General features: G+C 38.5%; 1 protein-coding gene across 1 annotated transcript in view; it reads right to left on the bottom strand.

The window, feature by feature from the left end:
* Positions 1-12,130: 12,130 nt before the first annotated feature.
* Positions 12,131-17,292, bottom strand: part of LOC115439352 (uncharacterized) — a 176,131-nt gene continuing 170,969 nt past the window's right edge. The window contains exon 6 of the mRNA XM_030163186.1: positions 12,131-12,287. Coding sequence (XP_030019046.1) covers positions 12,153-12,287 — 135 coding nt within the window. The 3' untranslated portion in view covers positions 12,131-12,152. The remainder of the gene's footprint in view (positions 12,288-17,292) is intronic.

Genomic DNA, 17,292 nt, shown 5'->3' with positions numbered 1-17,292 from the left:
TCAAATGGTAAGGCTATAGTGTGTGTGCTCCAAAAAGGGTCAATTTTGACCAACTTCAAATATGGTTAAAAAATGTCCTAGATCATTTTAGACACTCATTAACGTGTTTCTAGAAGTGTTTCAAAGTTTTTTGTGCCTTTATTTGAAAACTCATCGGCGCCCGCTGGAGTTCAAATGGTAAGGCTATAGTATGTGCTCCAAAAAGGGTCATTTTGGACCATCTTAAATCTGCTTAAAAAGTGTTCTAGATCATTACAGACACCCATCAAAATGTTTCTAGAGGTGTTTAAAGGAATTTTGAGCCTTTACCTGAAATGTCATCAGTGTCCCCTGGAGTTCAAATGGTAAGGCTATAGTATGTGCTCCAAAAAGGGTAATTTTGGACCATCTTTAATCTGCTTAAACAGTGTTCTAGATCATTCCAGACACCCATCAACATGTTTCTAGAGGTGTTTAAAGGAGTTTTGAGCCTTTATCCACAAATTCATCAGCGCCCCCTGGAGTTCAAATGGTAAGGCTATAGTATGTGCTCCAAAAAGGGTAATTTTGGACCATCTTCAAATCTCCTTAAAAAGTGTTCTAGATTATTCTAGAAACCCATAAACATGTTTCTAGAGGTGTTTAGAGTTTTATTGAGCCTTTATCAAAACATTATTCGGCGCCCCCTGGAGTTCAAATGGTAAGGCTATAGTGTGTGCACCAAAAAGGGAAATTTTGGACCATCTTCAAATCTGCTTCAAAAGTGTTCTAGATCATTCTAGACACCCATCAACATGTTTCTGGAGGTGTTTAGTGATGTTTTGGGCCTTTACCTGAAAATTCAACGGTGCCCCCTGGAGTTCAGATAGTAAGTCTATAGTATGTGCTCCAAAAAGGGTAATTTTGTACAATCTTCAAATCTAATTAAAAAGTGTTCTAGATTATTCTAGACACCCATCAACATGTTTCTAGAGGTGTTTAAAGGTTTTCTCAGCCTTTATCAAAAAATTATTCGGCGCCCCCTGGAGTTCAAATGGTAAGGCTATAGTATGTGCTCCAAAAAGGGTCATTTGGACCATCTTCAAATCTGCTTAAAAAGTGTTCTAGATCATTCTAGACAACCATCAACATCTTTCTAGAGGTGTTTAAAGGTGTTTTGAGCCTTTACCGGAAAATTCATCGGCGCCCCCTGGAGTTCAAATGGTAAGGCTATAGTATGTGCTCCAAAAAGGGTAATTTTGGACCATCTTCAAATATTCTTAAAAAGTGTTCTAGATTATTCTAGAAACCGTTCAACATTATTCTAGAGGTGTTTACAGGTTTTTTGAGCCTTTATTAAAAATTTATTCGGCGCCCCCTGGAGTTCAAATGGTAAGGCTATAGTGTGTGTGCTCCAAAAAGGGTAATTTTTGACCTTCCTCAAATCTGGTTAAAAAGTGTTCTAGATCATTTTAGACACCCATTAACATGTTTCTAGAGGTGTTTAAAGGTGTTTTGAGCCTTTACCTGAAAATTCATCGGTGCCCCCTGGAGTTCAAATGGTAAGGCTATAGTGTGTGTGCTCCAAAAAGGGTCAATTTTGACCAACTTCAAATATGGTTAAAAAATGTTCTAGATCATTTTAGACACTCATTAAAGTGTTTCTAGAAGTGTCTCAAAGTTTTTTGTGCCTTTATTTGAAAACTCATTGGCGCCTGCTGGAGTTCAAATGGTAAGGCTATAGTATGTGCTCCAAAAAGGGTCATTTTGGACCATCTTAAATCTGCTTAAAAAGTGTTCTAGATCATTCCAGACACCCACCAAATGTTTCTAGAGGTGTTTAAAGGAATTTTAAGTGTTTATCCACAAATTCATCAGTGCCCCCTGGAGTTCAAATGGTAAGGCTATAGTATGTGCTCCAAAAAGGGTAATTTTGGACCATCTTCAAATCTGCTTCAAAAGTGTTCTAGATCATTCTAGAAACCCATCAACATGTTTCTGGAGGTGTTTAGTAATGTTTTGAGTCTTTACCTGAAAATTAAACGGTGCCCCCTAGAGTTCAGATAGTAAGGCTATATAGTATGTGCTCCAAAAAGGGTAATTTGGACCATCTTCAAATCTGCTTAAAAAGAGTTCTAAATCATTCTAGATACCCATAAACATGTTTCTAGAGGTGTTTAAAGGTTTTTTGAGCTTTTATAAAAAAATTATTTGGCGCCCCCTGGAGTTTAAAATGGTAAGGCTATAGTATGTGCTCCAAAAAGGGTAATTTTGGACCATCTTCAAATCTGCTTCAAAAGTGTTCTAGATCATTCTAGACACCCATCAACATGTTTCTAGTGATGTTTAAAGGTGTTTTGAGCCTTTACCTGAAAACTCATCAGCGCCCCCTGGAGTTCAAATGGTAAGGTATGTGCTCCAAAAAGGGTAAATTTGACCAACTTCAAATATGGTTAAAAAATGTTCTAGATCATTTTAAACACTCATTAATGTGTTTCTAGAAGTGTTTCAAAGTTTTTTGAGCCTTTATTTGAAAACTCATCAGCGCCCGCTGGAGTTCAAATGGTAAGGCTATAGTATGTGCTCCAAAAAGGGTAATTTTGGACCATCTTAAATCTGCTTAAAAAGTGTTCTAGATCATTCCAGACACCCATCAATATTTTCTAGAGGTGTTTAAAGGTTTTCTGAGCCTTTATCAAAAAATTATTCGGTGCCCCCTGGAGTTCAAATGGTAAGGCTATAGTATGTGCTCCAAAAAGGGTAATTTGGACCATCTTCAAATCTGCTTAAAAAGTGTTCTAGATCATTCTAGACACCCATCAACATGTTTCTAGAGGTGTTTAAAGGTGTTTTGAGCCTTTATTTGAAAACTCATCAGCGCCCCCTGGAGTTCAAATGGTAAGGCTATAGTATGTGCTCCAAAAATGGTAATTTTTGACCTTCCTCAAATCTGGTTAAAAAGTGTTCTAGATCATTTTAGACACCCATCAATATGTTTCTAGAGGTGTTTAAAGGTGTTTAGAGCCTTTACCTGAAAATTCATCGGCGCCCCGTGGAGTTAAAATGGTAAGACTATAGTATGTGCTCCAAAAAGGGTAAATTTTGACCAACTTCAAATATGGTTAAAAAATGTTCTAGATCATTTTAGACCCTCATTAACGTGTTTCTAGAAGTGTTTCAAAGTTTTTGAGCCTTTATTTGAAAACTCATCGGCGCCCGCTGGAGTTCAAATGGTAAGGCTATAGTATGTGCTCCAAAAAGGGTAATTTTGACCTTCCTCAAATCTGGTTAAAAAGTGTTCTAGATCATTTTAGATACCCATTAACATGTTTCTAGAGGTGTTTAAAGGTGTTTTGAGCCTTTACCTGAAAATTCATCGGTGCCCCCTGGAGTTCAAATGGTAAGGCTATAGTGTGTGTGCTCCAAAAAGGGTCAATTTTGACCAACTTCAAATATGGTTAAAAAGTGTTCTAGATCATTCTAGACACCCATCAACATGTTTCTAGAGGTGTTTAAAGGTGTTTTGAGCCTTTATTTGAAAACTCATCAGCGCCCCCTGGAGTTCAAATGTTAAGGCTATAGTATGTGCTCCAAAAAGGGTAATTTTTGACCTTCCTCAAATCTGGTTAAAAAGTGTTCTAGATCATTTTAGACACCCATCAATATGTTTCTAGAGGTGTTTAAAGGTGTTTAGAGCCTTTACCTGAAAATTCATCGGCACCCCGTGGAGTTAAAATGGTAAGGCTATAGTATGTGCTCCAAAAAGGGTAAATTTTGACCAACTTCAAATATGGTTAAAAAATGTTCTAGATAATTTTAGACCCTCATTAACGTGTTTCTAGAAGTGTTTCAAAGTTTTTTGAGCCTTTATTTAAAAACTCATCGGCGCCCGCTGGAGTTCAAATGGTAAGGCTATAGTATGTGCTCCAAAAAGGGTAATTTTGGACCATCTTAAATCTGCTTAAAAAGTGTTCTAGATCATTCCAGACACCCATCAACATGTTTCTAGATGTGTTTAAAGGAGTTTTGAGTCTTTATCCAAAAATTCATCAGCGCCCCCTGGAGTTCAAATGGTAAGGCTATAGTGTGTGCTCCAAAAAAGGTAAATTTGGACCATCTTCAAATCTGCTTCAAAAGTGTTCTAGATCATTCTAGACACCCATCAACATGTTTCTGGAGGTGTTTAGTGATGTTTTGAGCCTTTACCTGAAAATTCAACGGTGCCCCCTGGAGTTCAGATAGTAAGGCTATAGTATGTGCTCCAAAAAGGGTAATTTGGACCATCTTCAAATCTGCTTAAAAAGAGTTCTAAATCATTCTAGATACCCATCAACATGTTTCTAGAGGTGTTTAAAGGTGTTTTGAGCCTTTACCTGAAAATTCATCGGCGACCCCTGGAGTTCAAATGGTAAGGCTATAGTATGTGTTCCAAAAATGGTAATTTTGTACCATCTTCAAATCCAATTAAAAAGTGTTCTAGATTATTCTAGACACCCATCAACATGTTTAAAGAGGTGTTTAGAGGTTTTCTGAGCCTTTATCAAAAAATTATTCGGCGCCCCCTGGAGTTCAAATGGTAAGGCTATAGTATGTGCTCCAAAAAGGGTAATTTGGACCATTTTCAAATCTGCTTTAAAAGTGTTCTAGATCATTCTAGACACCCATCAAACTGTTTCTAGAGGTGTTTAAAGGTGTTTTGAGCCTTTACCTGAAAATTCATCGCCGCCCCCTGGAGTTAAAATGGTAAGGCTATAGTGTGTGCTCCAAAAAGGGTAAATTTTTACCAACTTCAAATATGGTTAAAAAATGTTCTAGATCATTTTAGACATCATTAACGTGTTTCTAGAAGTGTTTCAAAGTTTTTTGAGCCTTTATTTGAAAACTCATCGGCGCTCGCTGGAGTTCAAATGGTAAGGCTATACTGTATTATGTGCTCCAAAAAGGGTAATTTTGGACCATCTTAAATCTGCTTAAAAAGTGTTCTAGATCATTCCAGACACCCATTAACATGTTTCTAGAAGTGTTTAAAGGAGTTTTGAGCCTTTATCCACAAATTCATCAGCGCCCCCTAGAGTTCAAATGGTAAGGCTATAGTATGTGCTCCAAAAATGGTAATTTTGTACCATCTTCAAATCTAATTAAAAAGTGTTCTAGATTATTCTAGACACCCATCAACATGTTTAAAGAGGTGTTTAAAGGTTTTCTGAGCCTTTATCAAAAAATTATTCGGCGCCCCCTGGAGTTCAAATGGTAAGGCTATAGTATGTGCTCCAAAAAGGGTAATTTGGACCATTTTCAAATCTGCTTTAAAAGTGTTCTAGATCATTCTAGACACCCATCAACATGTTACTAGAGGTGTTTAAAGGTGTTTAGAGCCTTTACCTGAAAATTCATCGGCGCCCCTGGAGTCAAAATGGTAAGGCTATAGTATGTGCTCCAAAAAGGGTAAATTTTGACAAACTTCAAATATGGTTAAAAAATGTTCTAGATCATTTTAGACACTCATTAACGTGTTTCTAGAAGTGGTTCAAAGTTTTTTGGGCCTTTATTTGAAAACTCATCGGCGCCCGCTGGAGTTCAAATGGTAAGGCTATAGTATTTGCTCCAAAAAGGGTAATTTTGGACCATCTTAAATCTGCTTAAAAAGTGTTCTAGATCATTTCAGACACCCATCAAAAGGTTTCTAGAGGTGTTTAAAGGTGTTTTTTGCCTTTATCCACAAATTCATCAGCGCCCCCTGGAGTTCAAATGGTAAGACTATAGTATGTGCTCCAAAAAGGGTAATTTTGGACCATCTTAAATCTGCTTAAAAAGTGTTCTAGATCATTCCAGACACCCATCAACATGTTTCTAGAAGTGTTTAAAGGAGTTTTGAGCCTTTATCCACAAATTCATCAGCGCCCCCTGGAGTTCAAATGGTAACGCTATAGTATGTACTCCAAAAAGAGTAATTTTGGACCATCTTCAAATCTGCTTCAAAAGTGTTCTCGATCATTCTAGACACCCATCAAAATGTTTCTAGAGGTGTTTAAAGGTGTTTTGAGCCTTTATTTGAAAACTCATCAGCGCCCCCTGGAGTTCAAATGGTAAGGCTATAGTATGTGCTCCAAAAAGGGTAATTTTTGACCATCCTCAAATCTGGTTAAAAAGTGTTCTAGATCATTTTAGACACCCATTAACATGTTTCTAGAGGTGTTTCAAAGTTTTTTGAGTCTTTATTTGAAAACTCATCGGCGCCCGCTGGAGTTCAAATGGTAAAGGTATAGTATGTGCTCCAAAAAGGGTAAATTTTGACCAACTTCAAATATGGTTAAAAAATGTTCTACATCATTTTAGACACTCATTAATGTGTTCCTAGAAGTGTTTCAAAATTTTTTGAGCCTTTATTTGAAAACTCATCAGCGCCCGCTGGAGTTCAACTTGTAAGGCTATAGTATGTTCTCCAAAAAGGGTAATTTTGGACCATCTTAAATCTGCTTAAAAAGTGTTCTAGATCATTCCAGACACCCATCAACATGTTTCTAGAGGTGTTTAAAGGAATTTTAAGTGTTTATCCACAAATTCATCAGCGCCCCCTGGAGTTCAAATGGTAAGGCTATAGTATGTGCTCCAAAAAGGCTAATTTTGGACCATCTTAAATCTGCTTAAAAAGTGTTCTAGATCATTCCAGACACCCATCAACATGTTTCTAGATGTGTTTAAAGGAGTTTTGAGCCTTTATCCACAAATTCATCAGCGCCCCCTGGAGTTCAAATGGTAAGGCTATAGTGTGTGCTCCAAAAAGGGTAATTTTGGACCATCTTCAAATATGCTTCAAAAGTGTTCTAGATCATTCTAGACACCCATCAACATGTTTCTAGAGGTGTTTAAAGGTGTTTTGAGCCTTTACCTGAAAATTCATCGGCGCCCCCTGGAGTTCAAATGGTAAGGCTATAGTATGTGCTCCAAAAATGGTAGTTTTGTACCATCTTCAAATCCAATTAAAAAGTGTTCTAGATTATTCTAGACACCCATCAACATGTTTAAAGAGGTGTTTAGAGGTTTTCTGAGCCTTTATCAAAAAATTATTCGGCGCCCCCTGGAGTTCACATGGTAAGGCTATAGTATGTGCTCCAAAAAGGGTAATTTGGACCATTTTCAAATCTGCTTTAAAAGTGTTCTAGATCATTCTAGACACCCATCAAACTGTTTCTAGAGGTGTTTAAAGGTGTTTTGAGCCTTTACCTGAAAATTCATCGCCGCCCCCTGGAGTTAAAATGGTAAGGCTATAGTGTGTGCTCCAAAAAGGGTAAATTTTGACCAGCTTCAAATATGGTTAAAAAATGTTCTAGATCATTTTAGACATCATTAACGTGTTTCTAGAAGTGTTTCAAAGTTTTTTGAGCCTTTATTTGAAAACTCATCGGCGCCCGCTGGAGTTCAAATGGTACGGCTATACTGTATTATGTGCTCCAAAAAGGGTAATTTTGGACCATCTTAAATCTGCTTAAAAGTGTTCTAGATCATTCCAGACACCCATCAACATGTTTCTAGAAGTGTTTAAAGGAGTTTTGAGCCTTTATCCACAAATTCATCAGCGCCCCCTGGAGTTCAAATGGTAAGGCTATAGTATGTGCTCCAAAAATGGTAATTTTGTACCATCTTCAAATCTAATTAAAAAGTGTTCTAGATTATTCTAGACACCCATCAACATGTTTAAAGAGGTGTTTAAAGGTTTTCTGAGCCTTTATCAAAAAATTATTCGGCGCCCCCTGGAGTTCAAATGGTAAGGCTATAGTATGTGCTCCAAAAAGGGTAATTTGGACCATTTTCAAATCTGTTTTAAAAGTATACTAGATCATTCTAGACACCCATCAACATGTTTCTAGAGGTGTTTAAAGGTGTTTTGAGCCTTTACCTGAAAATTCATCGGCGCCCCTGGAGTTAAAATGGTAAGGCTATAGTATGTGCTCCAAAAAGGGTAAATTTTGACAAACTTCAAATATGGTTAAAAAATGTTCTAGATCATTTTAGACACTCATTAACGTGTTTCTAGAAGTGGTTCAAAGTTTTTTTGGCCTTTATTTGAAAACTCATCGGCGTCCGCTGGAGTTCAAATGGTAAGGCTATAGTATGATCTCCAAAAGGGGTAATTTTGTACCATCTTCAAATCTTCTTAAAAGTGTTCTAGATCATTCTAGACACCCATCAACATGTTTCTAGGGGTGTCAAAAGTTGTTTTTTTCCTTTATCCACAAATTCATCGGCGCCCCCTGGAGTTCAAATGGTAAGGCTATAGTATGTGCTCCAAAAAGGGTAATTTTGGACCATCTTCAAATCTGCGTCAAAATTGTTCTAGATCATTCTAGACACCCATCAACATGTTTCTAGAGGTGTTTCAATGTGTTTTGAGCCTTTATCCACAAATTCATCGGTGCCCCCTGGAGTTCAAATGGTAAGGCTATAGTATGTGCTCCAAAAAGGGTAATTTTTGACCACCTTCAAATCTGGTTAAAAAGTGTTCTAGATCATTCTAGACACCCATCAACATGTTTCTAGAGGTTTTAAAAGGTGTTTGAGCTTTTATTTGAAAATACATTGGTGCCCCCCAGTGTTCAAATTGTAAGGCTATAGCATGTGCTCCAAAAAGGGTAATTTTATGACCATCTTAAAATCTGGTTAAAAAGTGATCTAGATCATTTTAGACACCCATCAACATGTTTCTAGGGGTGTTTCAAGGTGTTTTAAGCCTTTACCTGAAATTCATCGGCGCCCCCTGGTGTTCAAATTGTAAATTGAAAATCTGACAATTCATCGGTGCCCCCTTGAATTCAAATGGAAAGGCTATAGTATGTGCTCCAAAAAGGGTAATTTTGGACCATCTTTATTTTTTTCTTAAAAAGTGTTCTAGATCATTTTAGACACCCATCAACATTTTTCTAGGGGTGTTTCAAGGTGTTTTGAGCCTTCATCCGAAAATTAATCGGCGCCCCCTTGAGTTCAAATGGTAAGGCTATAGTATGTGGTCCAAAAGGGTAATTTTTGACCATCATCAAATCTTGTTTTAAAGTGTTCTAGGTCATATTAGACAACCATCAACATGTTACTAGAGGTTTTTAAAGGTGTTTTGAGTCTTTATCCAAAAATTCCTCGGTGCCACCTGATTTTCAAACAGTAAGACTATATAGTATGTTCTCCAAAACTGGTCATTCTGGACACATCCTCAAATGTGGCTAAAGGTGTTTTAAGTGATTAAAGAGGACCATCTAAGTTTTTTCTTGAGGTGTTTTAAGGTGTTTCCAGCCTTTCTTCTAAAATTTGTCAGTTCCCTCGGGTGGCCGAACAGTAAGGCTATGGTATGTGCTCCAAAAACGGTCATTCTGGACACATTATCAAATGTAGTTAAAAAGTGTCCTAAATCATTAATCAGGACCACTAAATTGTTCCCTAAAGTATTTCAAGAACTTTCAAGCTTTTATTCCCAAATTCATCAGCACACTCTAGTGATCACATGGTAAGGCTATAGTACATGCTCCGTGAATTGGACACATTAGTACATAAAAAGTGCTCTAGATCATTACTGAGGTCCGTTTAAGCAATACTTAAGGTGTTTCAACTATTTTGTCAATATTCGTCAGCTCCCTCTGGTGGCCAAACAGTAAAGCTATAGTATGTGCTCCAAAAATGGTCATTCTGGACACATCATCAAATTTGGTTAAGAAGTGCTCTAGATAATTACTGAGGTCCATCTAATTGTTCCCTAAGATATTTCAAGAACTTTCCAGCCTTTATTCCAAGATTCCTCAACACCCTCTGGTTGTATGTGCTCTGAAAATGGTCATTCTAGACATATTATCAGATGTTGTTAAAAACTGTTCTAGATCATTACTGAGGTCCATTTCAGCACTCCTTAAGGTGTTTCAACAATTTTTGCCAACAGTCATCAGCGCCCTCTGATGGTCAGAGAGTAAGGCTATAGTATGTGCTCTAAAAAGGAGCATTCTGGACACATCATCAAATGTGGCTAAGAAGTGCTTTCGGTCATTTATGAGGACCGTTAAATTGTTCCCTAAGGTATTTCAAGAACTTTCAAGCTTTTATTCCAAAATTCATTAGCGCCCTCTGTTGGTCAAATGGTAAGGTTGTAGGATGTGTTCCGAAAAGGACCATTCTGGACACATTATCAAATGAAGTTAAAAAGAACCCTAGATCATTAATGAAGACCATTAAATTGTTCCCTAAGGTATTTCAAGAACTTTCAAGCTTTTATTCCAAAATTCATCTGCACACTCCAGTGACCAAATGGTAAGGCTACAGTATGTGCTCCAAAAACGGTCTTTCTGGATGCATCATCAAATTTGATTAAGAAGTGCTCTAGATAATTACTGAGGACCATCTAATTGTTCCCTAAGGTATTTCAAGAACTTTTAAGCCTTTATTCCAAACTTCATCAGTTCCCTCTGGTGGTCCAACAGTAAAGCTATAGTATGTGCTCCAAAAATGGTCATTCTGGACACATCATCTAATGTGGCTAAAAACTGCTCTAGATCATTACTGAGGTCCATTTAAGCAACCCTTAAGGTGTTTCAACTATTTTTGTCAACATTCATCAGCACCCCCTTGTGGCCAAATGGTAAGGCTATAGTACATGCTCCAAAAAGGGTCGTTCTGGACACATCATCAAATTTGGTTAAAAATTGCTCTAGATCGTTACTGAGGTCCATTTAATTGTTGCCTAACATGTTTCAAGGCTTTGTTCCAACATTCATTAGCGCCCTCTGGTGGCCCAATAGTAAAGCATGATAGTAAAGTATGTGCTCCAAAAACGGTCATTCTGGACACATCATCAAATTTGGTTAAGAAGTGCTCTTGATAATTACTGGGGTCCATCTAATTGTTCCCTAAGATATTTCAAGAACTTTCAAGCCTTTATTCCAAAATTCATCAGCACACTCCGGCGACCAAATGGTAAGGTAAATGGTATGTGGTCCAAAAAGGGTCATTCTGAGATATCAAATGCAGTTAAAAAGTGCTCTAGATCGTTATTAAGGTCCATTTAAGCACTCCTTAAGGTGTTTCAACTATTTCTGTCAACATTCATCAGTGCCCTCTGATGGCCAAACAGTAAGGCTATATAGTATGTGCTCTAAAAAGGAGCATTCTGGACACATCATCAAATGTGGTTAAGAAGTGCTCTAGGTCATTTATGAGGACCGTTAAATTTTTCCCTAAGGTATTTCAAGAACTTTCAAGCTTTTATTCCAAAATTCATCTGCACACTCCAATGACCAAATGGTAAGGCTACAGTATGTGCTCCAAAAACGGTCTTTCTGGACGCATAATCAAATTTGGTTAAGAAGTGCTCTAGATAATTACTGAGGTCCATCTAATTGTTCCCTAAGGTATTTCAAGAACTTTCAAGCTTTTATTCCAAAATTCATTAGCGCCCTCTGTTGGTCAAATGGTAAGGTTGTAGGATGTGTTCCGAAAAGGACCATTCTGGACACATTATCAAATGAAGTTAAAAAGAACCCTAGATCATTAATGAAGACCATTAAATTGTTCCCTAAGGTATTTCAAGAACTTTCAAGCTTTTATTCCAAAATTCATCTGCACACTCCAATGACCAAATGGTAAGGCTACAGTATGTGCTCCAAAAACGGTCTTTCTGGACGCATAATCAAATTTGGTTAAGAAGTGCTCTAGATAATTACTGAGGTCCATCTAATTGTTCCCTAAGGTATTTCAAGAACTTTTAAGCCTTTATTCCAAACTTCATCAGTGCCCTCTGGTGGCCCAACAATAAAGCTGTAGTATGTGCTCCAAAAACGGTCATTCTGGACACATCATCAAATGTGGCTAAAAAATGCTCTAGATCATTCCTGAGGTCCACTTAAGCACTCCTTAAGGTCTTTCAGCTATTTCTTTCAACATTCGTCAGCACAAACACTAAAGTTATGGTATGTGCTCCAAAAATGGTCATTCTGGACACATCATCAGATTTGGTTAAGAAGTGCTCTAGATCATAATTAGGTCCATTTAATTGTTCCCGAAGATGATTCAAGACTTTATTCCAACATTCGTCAGCGCCCTCTGGTGAGTCTTAAAGTACTCCGTCGTGAGTCTTTTCTTTCCTCTTGACTGTACACTGCTGACTTCTTCATCTATTTTCTCGACTCTTTCTTGTGAATCTTTTATCTCCGTAACCCTGAAACTCACCTGAATGGCTCCGTTTCGTGAACGTCCAAGGCGGCTCCACGTATCCTCCCCTCCTTCAAAGCCTGGGCCAGGGCCTTCTCATCCACCAGACCTCCTCGCGCGGTGTTAACCAGGAACGCACCCTGACGCATCTACAAAAAAAACGCAAACAAATCAACACCGAGATGCCGAAATAAATCCTGTAATTTCCAGGTGAAATATCAGATGCGTGCGGTTTTGTGTTGAGTCTGACAGTCGGAGGGGGTGATCTGTCTGGATCTAAAGCGGGACATCAATCTGGATTGGAGGTCCAAGGTTCGTGCAGCATTTTGAGGGTCTTAACACATATTACGCGAGAAGAAAAAAAAAGTGCGGGACACCTTTGTTGCTCAAAGATTTATGAGACAGGGAGCACCTGGGGGAAAAATACTGTCAGATGTGGGATAAAGAACAGTCTTTATCCAAAACCAGGAGATGAAATGAAGGATGAGGGATGAGCTAAAAGATGAGGCAGCACCCCCCCACCCCCTACCCATTGCCGCTCATAAAAAAAAAAAAAAGCACAACAAAAGTGTAAGAGGGAGGAAGAAGAGAAAAAAAAAATCAAATGAATATGCTCAGAAGAAAGTAATCCCTTAATCTTGACAAAAGCTGAAATCCAGGGGCATGAAAAGCTTTTACGCTGGCAGGCAGTCTTTTATTAGGCCTTGGTGGTTTTGACACACAAACACACACACGTTTCCACTTTAGAAAGCCGAGAGCGACTGCCAAGATTTTTTGGTTGAGGAACGGGAGGAAAGTGTTCCTTCATTGCAGCACTTAAGAGGCAGCTGAGAATCTTAAGCTTTGGAAAAGACACAGAGTTAACTAGGTTAGGCTATTACCCGACACCCACTTTTACTGTCAACACATCGAAAGGGAGGCGAGGAGAAAAAAAAAAACGCGACTGGTAACGCGGGCAGATATTGACAGATAAGTCGAGGTTCTATCTACGGCGCATGCGGTTCCTCGACTTCCCTGCAGGTGTCACTCCAGGCAACGCCTCCGAGCGCAGATATCGACTCGTGGAAGAGCAGCACTTTCCCCTCGCTGTGCTCCGGGCCCCCCCGCTGCGCAGCCGAGTCGATATATTTGCTGTAGCCGTGGGCTGGCGCTAATTGCATTTGACAGAGCAAAGGAATGAATTTGTGTCCAGCTTTGGAGGAGCTTAAGATAAAGAGCAGGGAATGTGCAGGCAGGAAGGCTGCTGCTGCTGTTTCCCGTCTGTTTTTTTTTTTTCCCTTTTTTCTCTTTTTCTTCTCTACTGATGATGATAATGCTCTTTAAGGACGGCCTCCGGGCTCACACAGTAATAATACACCGGCAGCTCCTGTCTACCTGTTAGATAGCAGTGCATTAAACCCAGGTTAGGTCACAGCTGTTCAATAGGATTTCAGCTCCGTCCAAATGACGCAAACCTAGCCACTGTTTCTGAGTCAAACCCCGTAGCGCTAGTGATGTGATGTTCACGAATGAATCGAATCTTTTGAATGGCTCTTTGAATTGAACCAGTGGCGATTTCTCACAGACTGCAAGGGAAGCCCGGCTTCCCCAAAAATTATGAAAATTAAATGGTTAAATATGTTCGGTTGTGTTGACATTTCATTGACTACAAATGTGTTAGAACACGTTCATCTCACAGACGAGTTCGTTCAGAATCAGTTTTATCACAAATCAACGGACGCGATGTTGTTCACTTCTCCTCCATTCCCGTGTCTCTGTTTTCTCATTCCATCTCTGCTCAGTGCATTTGTCCGTAGACTCTCAGCGTCCATGCACTTCAATGGGACTGAGTGGAACAGTTTTTTTCATTGCCTCAAAACTGGACGGTAATTGGATAAATGCCACCATGTTGTCCCGCCCCCGGACGCCGGGGCGTCTCTGGGGGTGAATGGAGCTGTGGGCGGAGCTCGGCTGGGCTGGACGCCAGAATCCCACGTGCTGATTGGAGGATCAGTCGAAAGGCTGAATCTCGTTTGATTGACAGCTGTTTTCAGATCTACTCCTTCACTGACACAGTTCAGTTTAATACCGTCGCACATTCTGCTGGGAAATCAAGAGAGAAACCACTATGAAATTACTCGTTCATTTCTTGCACTGTAAATAAAACACACTCATTGTACTTCCTTGTTTCAATTTAACATAATTTCAGCGTTTTCTTGTTTCAGTTCCATAATTTAATCATTTCTTGTTCGAGTTTAATATCATTTTGTAGATAGTTAAATCAATCAAACTGTCGGTTAGGTCGGGGTGAAAGGAGCATCTGTAGTTTAAAAAGGCTGAAGTCTGACACCCACAACACACTGGGCCAATGCTGTCTGAGCAGAGCGGACACTGGTCCAGTCCCTGGAAAAGACGCCTACTTGGTACGATAAGGTTACTGACCATTTTCTTAAAAAGGAACGGAGGGCCGAATGTATGTTTAAATAACTTGACTTTTTTTTTTTTTTTGATGTAAGCTGACAATGAGCTTCCCCTGTCTGAAAGACGAGCAGCCGCCACTGAAATGAACGATGGGAACCGAGTCTTTGTAAAGAGCCATTCTTTTTTTTTTTTTTTTTTTTAAGGAGGAAGTGTCCGATTGCCTGTCAATGTAGCATCACTGGGGAGGTGAGAATGTTCGAGCAGAAAAAAAAGAATGCTTGTGCACTGCGCATGCCTCATGGCAAGAAGTTAGCAAAAAAAACAACAGTTTGAAGCGTAAGGTGAGCATACTCGAGGATAAATGATAAATCGCTTTTGTGTTTTGTGCATTTTTTCTGTATGTTTACCAACATAATGTTCTTGTTCTGAGAACTGCACTACAGTTCAGGTATTTAAGTAACTGCAGTGATTAATCACTGTTGTGTTTTGTGCAATTTTTTCCATATGTTTACACACATTTATTGTTCTTGTTTTGAGGAGAATAAAATGTTATTTCATAAGAAAATGTTTTATTTTATTCTTCATTTTTAGGCTACAGACTAGTCCACATAATGCATCGTGATATTTTTGGTCAAATTCCAGCATTTGCCTAATGTCACCCCTCATGTCATGGATTTAGCCCACACATTTGAACTAACTATTCTTTTTTAGAGTAAGATAATATTTACTGCTGCGCCAATTAAACACCTTTAAAATGTAATGTCAGTCATCACATGTAGCCTATTTAGTCATTAAAACATCGGTGTTTCAAAATAATGCAAGAAACATGAAAGAGCCAGTCTTTTGAACGACTCTTTTCAGTGAACGGCTCCCTTCAAAGAGCCAAAAGTCCCATTACTACATAGTGCACAGGTGTTAAACATGCGTCCCGGGGGCCAAATCAGGCCCACCAAAAGGACCAATCCGGCCTTTGGGATGAATGTGTGAAATGCAAAAATTACACTAAGATATTAACAATCCTTTTAGTTCAGGTTCCACATTCAGACCAATTCAATCTCAAGTGGGCGGGACCAGTCAAATACTATCATAATGACATAAAAATAATGACAATTCCAAATTTTTCTCTTTTTGCACATGTATTTACACTAAAACAAAGTATAATTTCGCAAAAAATGTGAATAACCTGAACAAATATGAACAACCTGAAATGTTTTCAGAGAAGTAAGTACAATTTTAACAATTTTCTGTCTGTTATGAAATGTTTTGTGTGTTTGTAGATCCACTGTAATCTGTAAGTTCTAATGCACATGTGTAAATGATAAACTGAGGCAGAACACTGTTAAAATTACACTTATTTTTTTAGTTCGTTCATGTTATTCACATCTTTTGAAAGGATAGTTTGTAGATGTAAACCTTTTCATAATATAAATTTACTTTTTTCGCTCTAAAACATAGAAAAGTTTGGAGTTGACATTATTTATATATTATTGTGTTATTATTTTACTGGTCCGGCCCACTGCAGATCAAATTTAGCTGAATGTGGCCCCTGAACTAAAATGAGTTTGACACCCTTGCCGTAGCGGAACAATCGGTAAAAGATCTGCATTCACATCCGTCTGGAAGTATTATCAGGAAAATGTACTTCACCCTCAGAGACTTAGACATGTAGTACTTTTAGAACTTTTAGTGTCAGTCAGCATCAGGAGTCAATCAGAATCTGACTCTGGTTTGTTTCAAGTCACAATTTTTTCCCCTTTCTTTCCATTTCCTTTGAAAAAAGTACTTTTGACTGTGTGACTCAGACCGAACCCTTAGAAAATGTGTTTTTTCTCATTTAAAAAGTGGATGATTTATACTTATAAATGAATTTTTATCTATATCTAAACCTTCTGTTTTCAAGTTACGCCCATTTACTGACTCAAATGAAGAAAATATAATGAACACTAGAGAAGCACTTGGAGAGCGCAGACCTCCACCATGGCAGATCAGTCGTTGTCCCCCATCACCACCAAAATTTAATCATTTGTTCCTTGTGCCAGTATCAACATTTCTAGAAATTTTCATCCAAATCTGTTCATAACTTTTCAAGTTATCTTGCACACGGACAAACAGACAAACAAACAAACAAACAAACCAACGCCAGGAAAAACATAACCCCCTTGGCGGAGGTAACTAGAAAAGCACTTGGAGAGCGCAGACCTCCACCAAGGCAGATCAGTCGTCCCCTCGATCACCACCAAAATTTAATCATTGGTTCCTTGTTCCAGTATCAAAATTTCCTGAAAATTTCATCACAATTCGTCCATAACTTTTTGAGTTATCTTGCTAAAAGACAAACAGATAGACAGACAAACCCCGATGACAACATAACGGCGGAGGTAATCAACAAATTCTTAAACTTTCACTACAGAACTTCTGAGTACCCAAATATGACACATGTGGAACTCCAGTTTTAAAGCATATGTGTATGATTAATAGTTGGGAAGTTGGCCACAGAAGTCAGCCACAGTTTCTAAGGGTTAAAGTATTAAAAGTGAAAAACAGCAGTGATTTTGCACATTTTAACAGTATCTATTCCCAACGTAGGCTTTTCTGTTTGGAACTTGCATATGTTTGCAGGTTTAAGTACTGCTAGCTCCTGGTTGGTTAGTTGAGTCATGTGAGGATATGTGTCAGGAAGTGTTGTGGCAGTAGTTGTCGTGTGTGAAAAATAAAGCACTGTACAAGAAGAAATCTGGCTCCGTCCTGCTTTCT

Source organism: Sphaeramia orbicularis, chromosome 19 (assembly GCF_902148855.1).
Source record: "Sphaeramia orbicularis chromosome 19, fSphaOr1.1, whole genome shotgun sequence".
Taxonomy (NCBI): domain Eukaryota; kingdom Metazoa; phylum Chordata; class Actinopteri; order Kurtiformes; family Apogonidae; genus Sphaeramia; species Sphaeramia orbicularis.
This window is presented reverse-complemented; position numbering and strand designations above follow the sequence as displayed.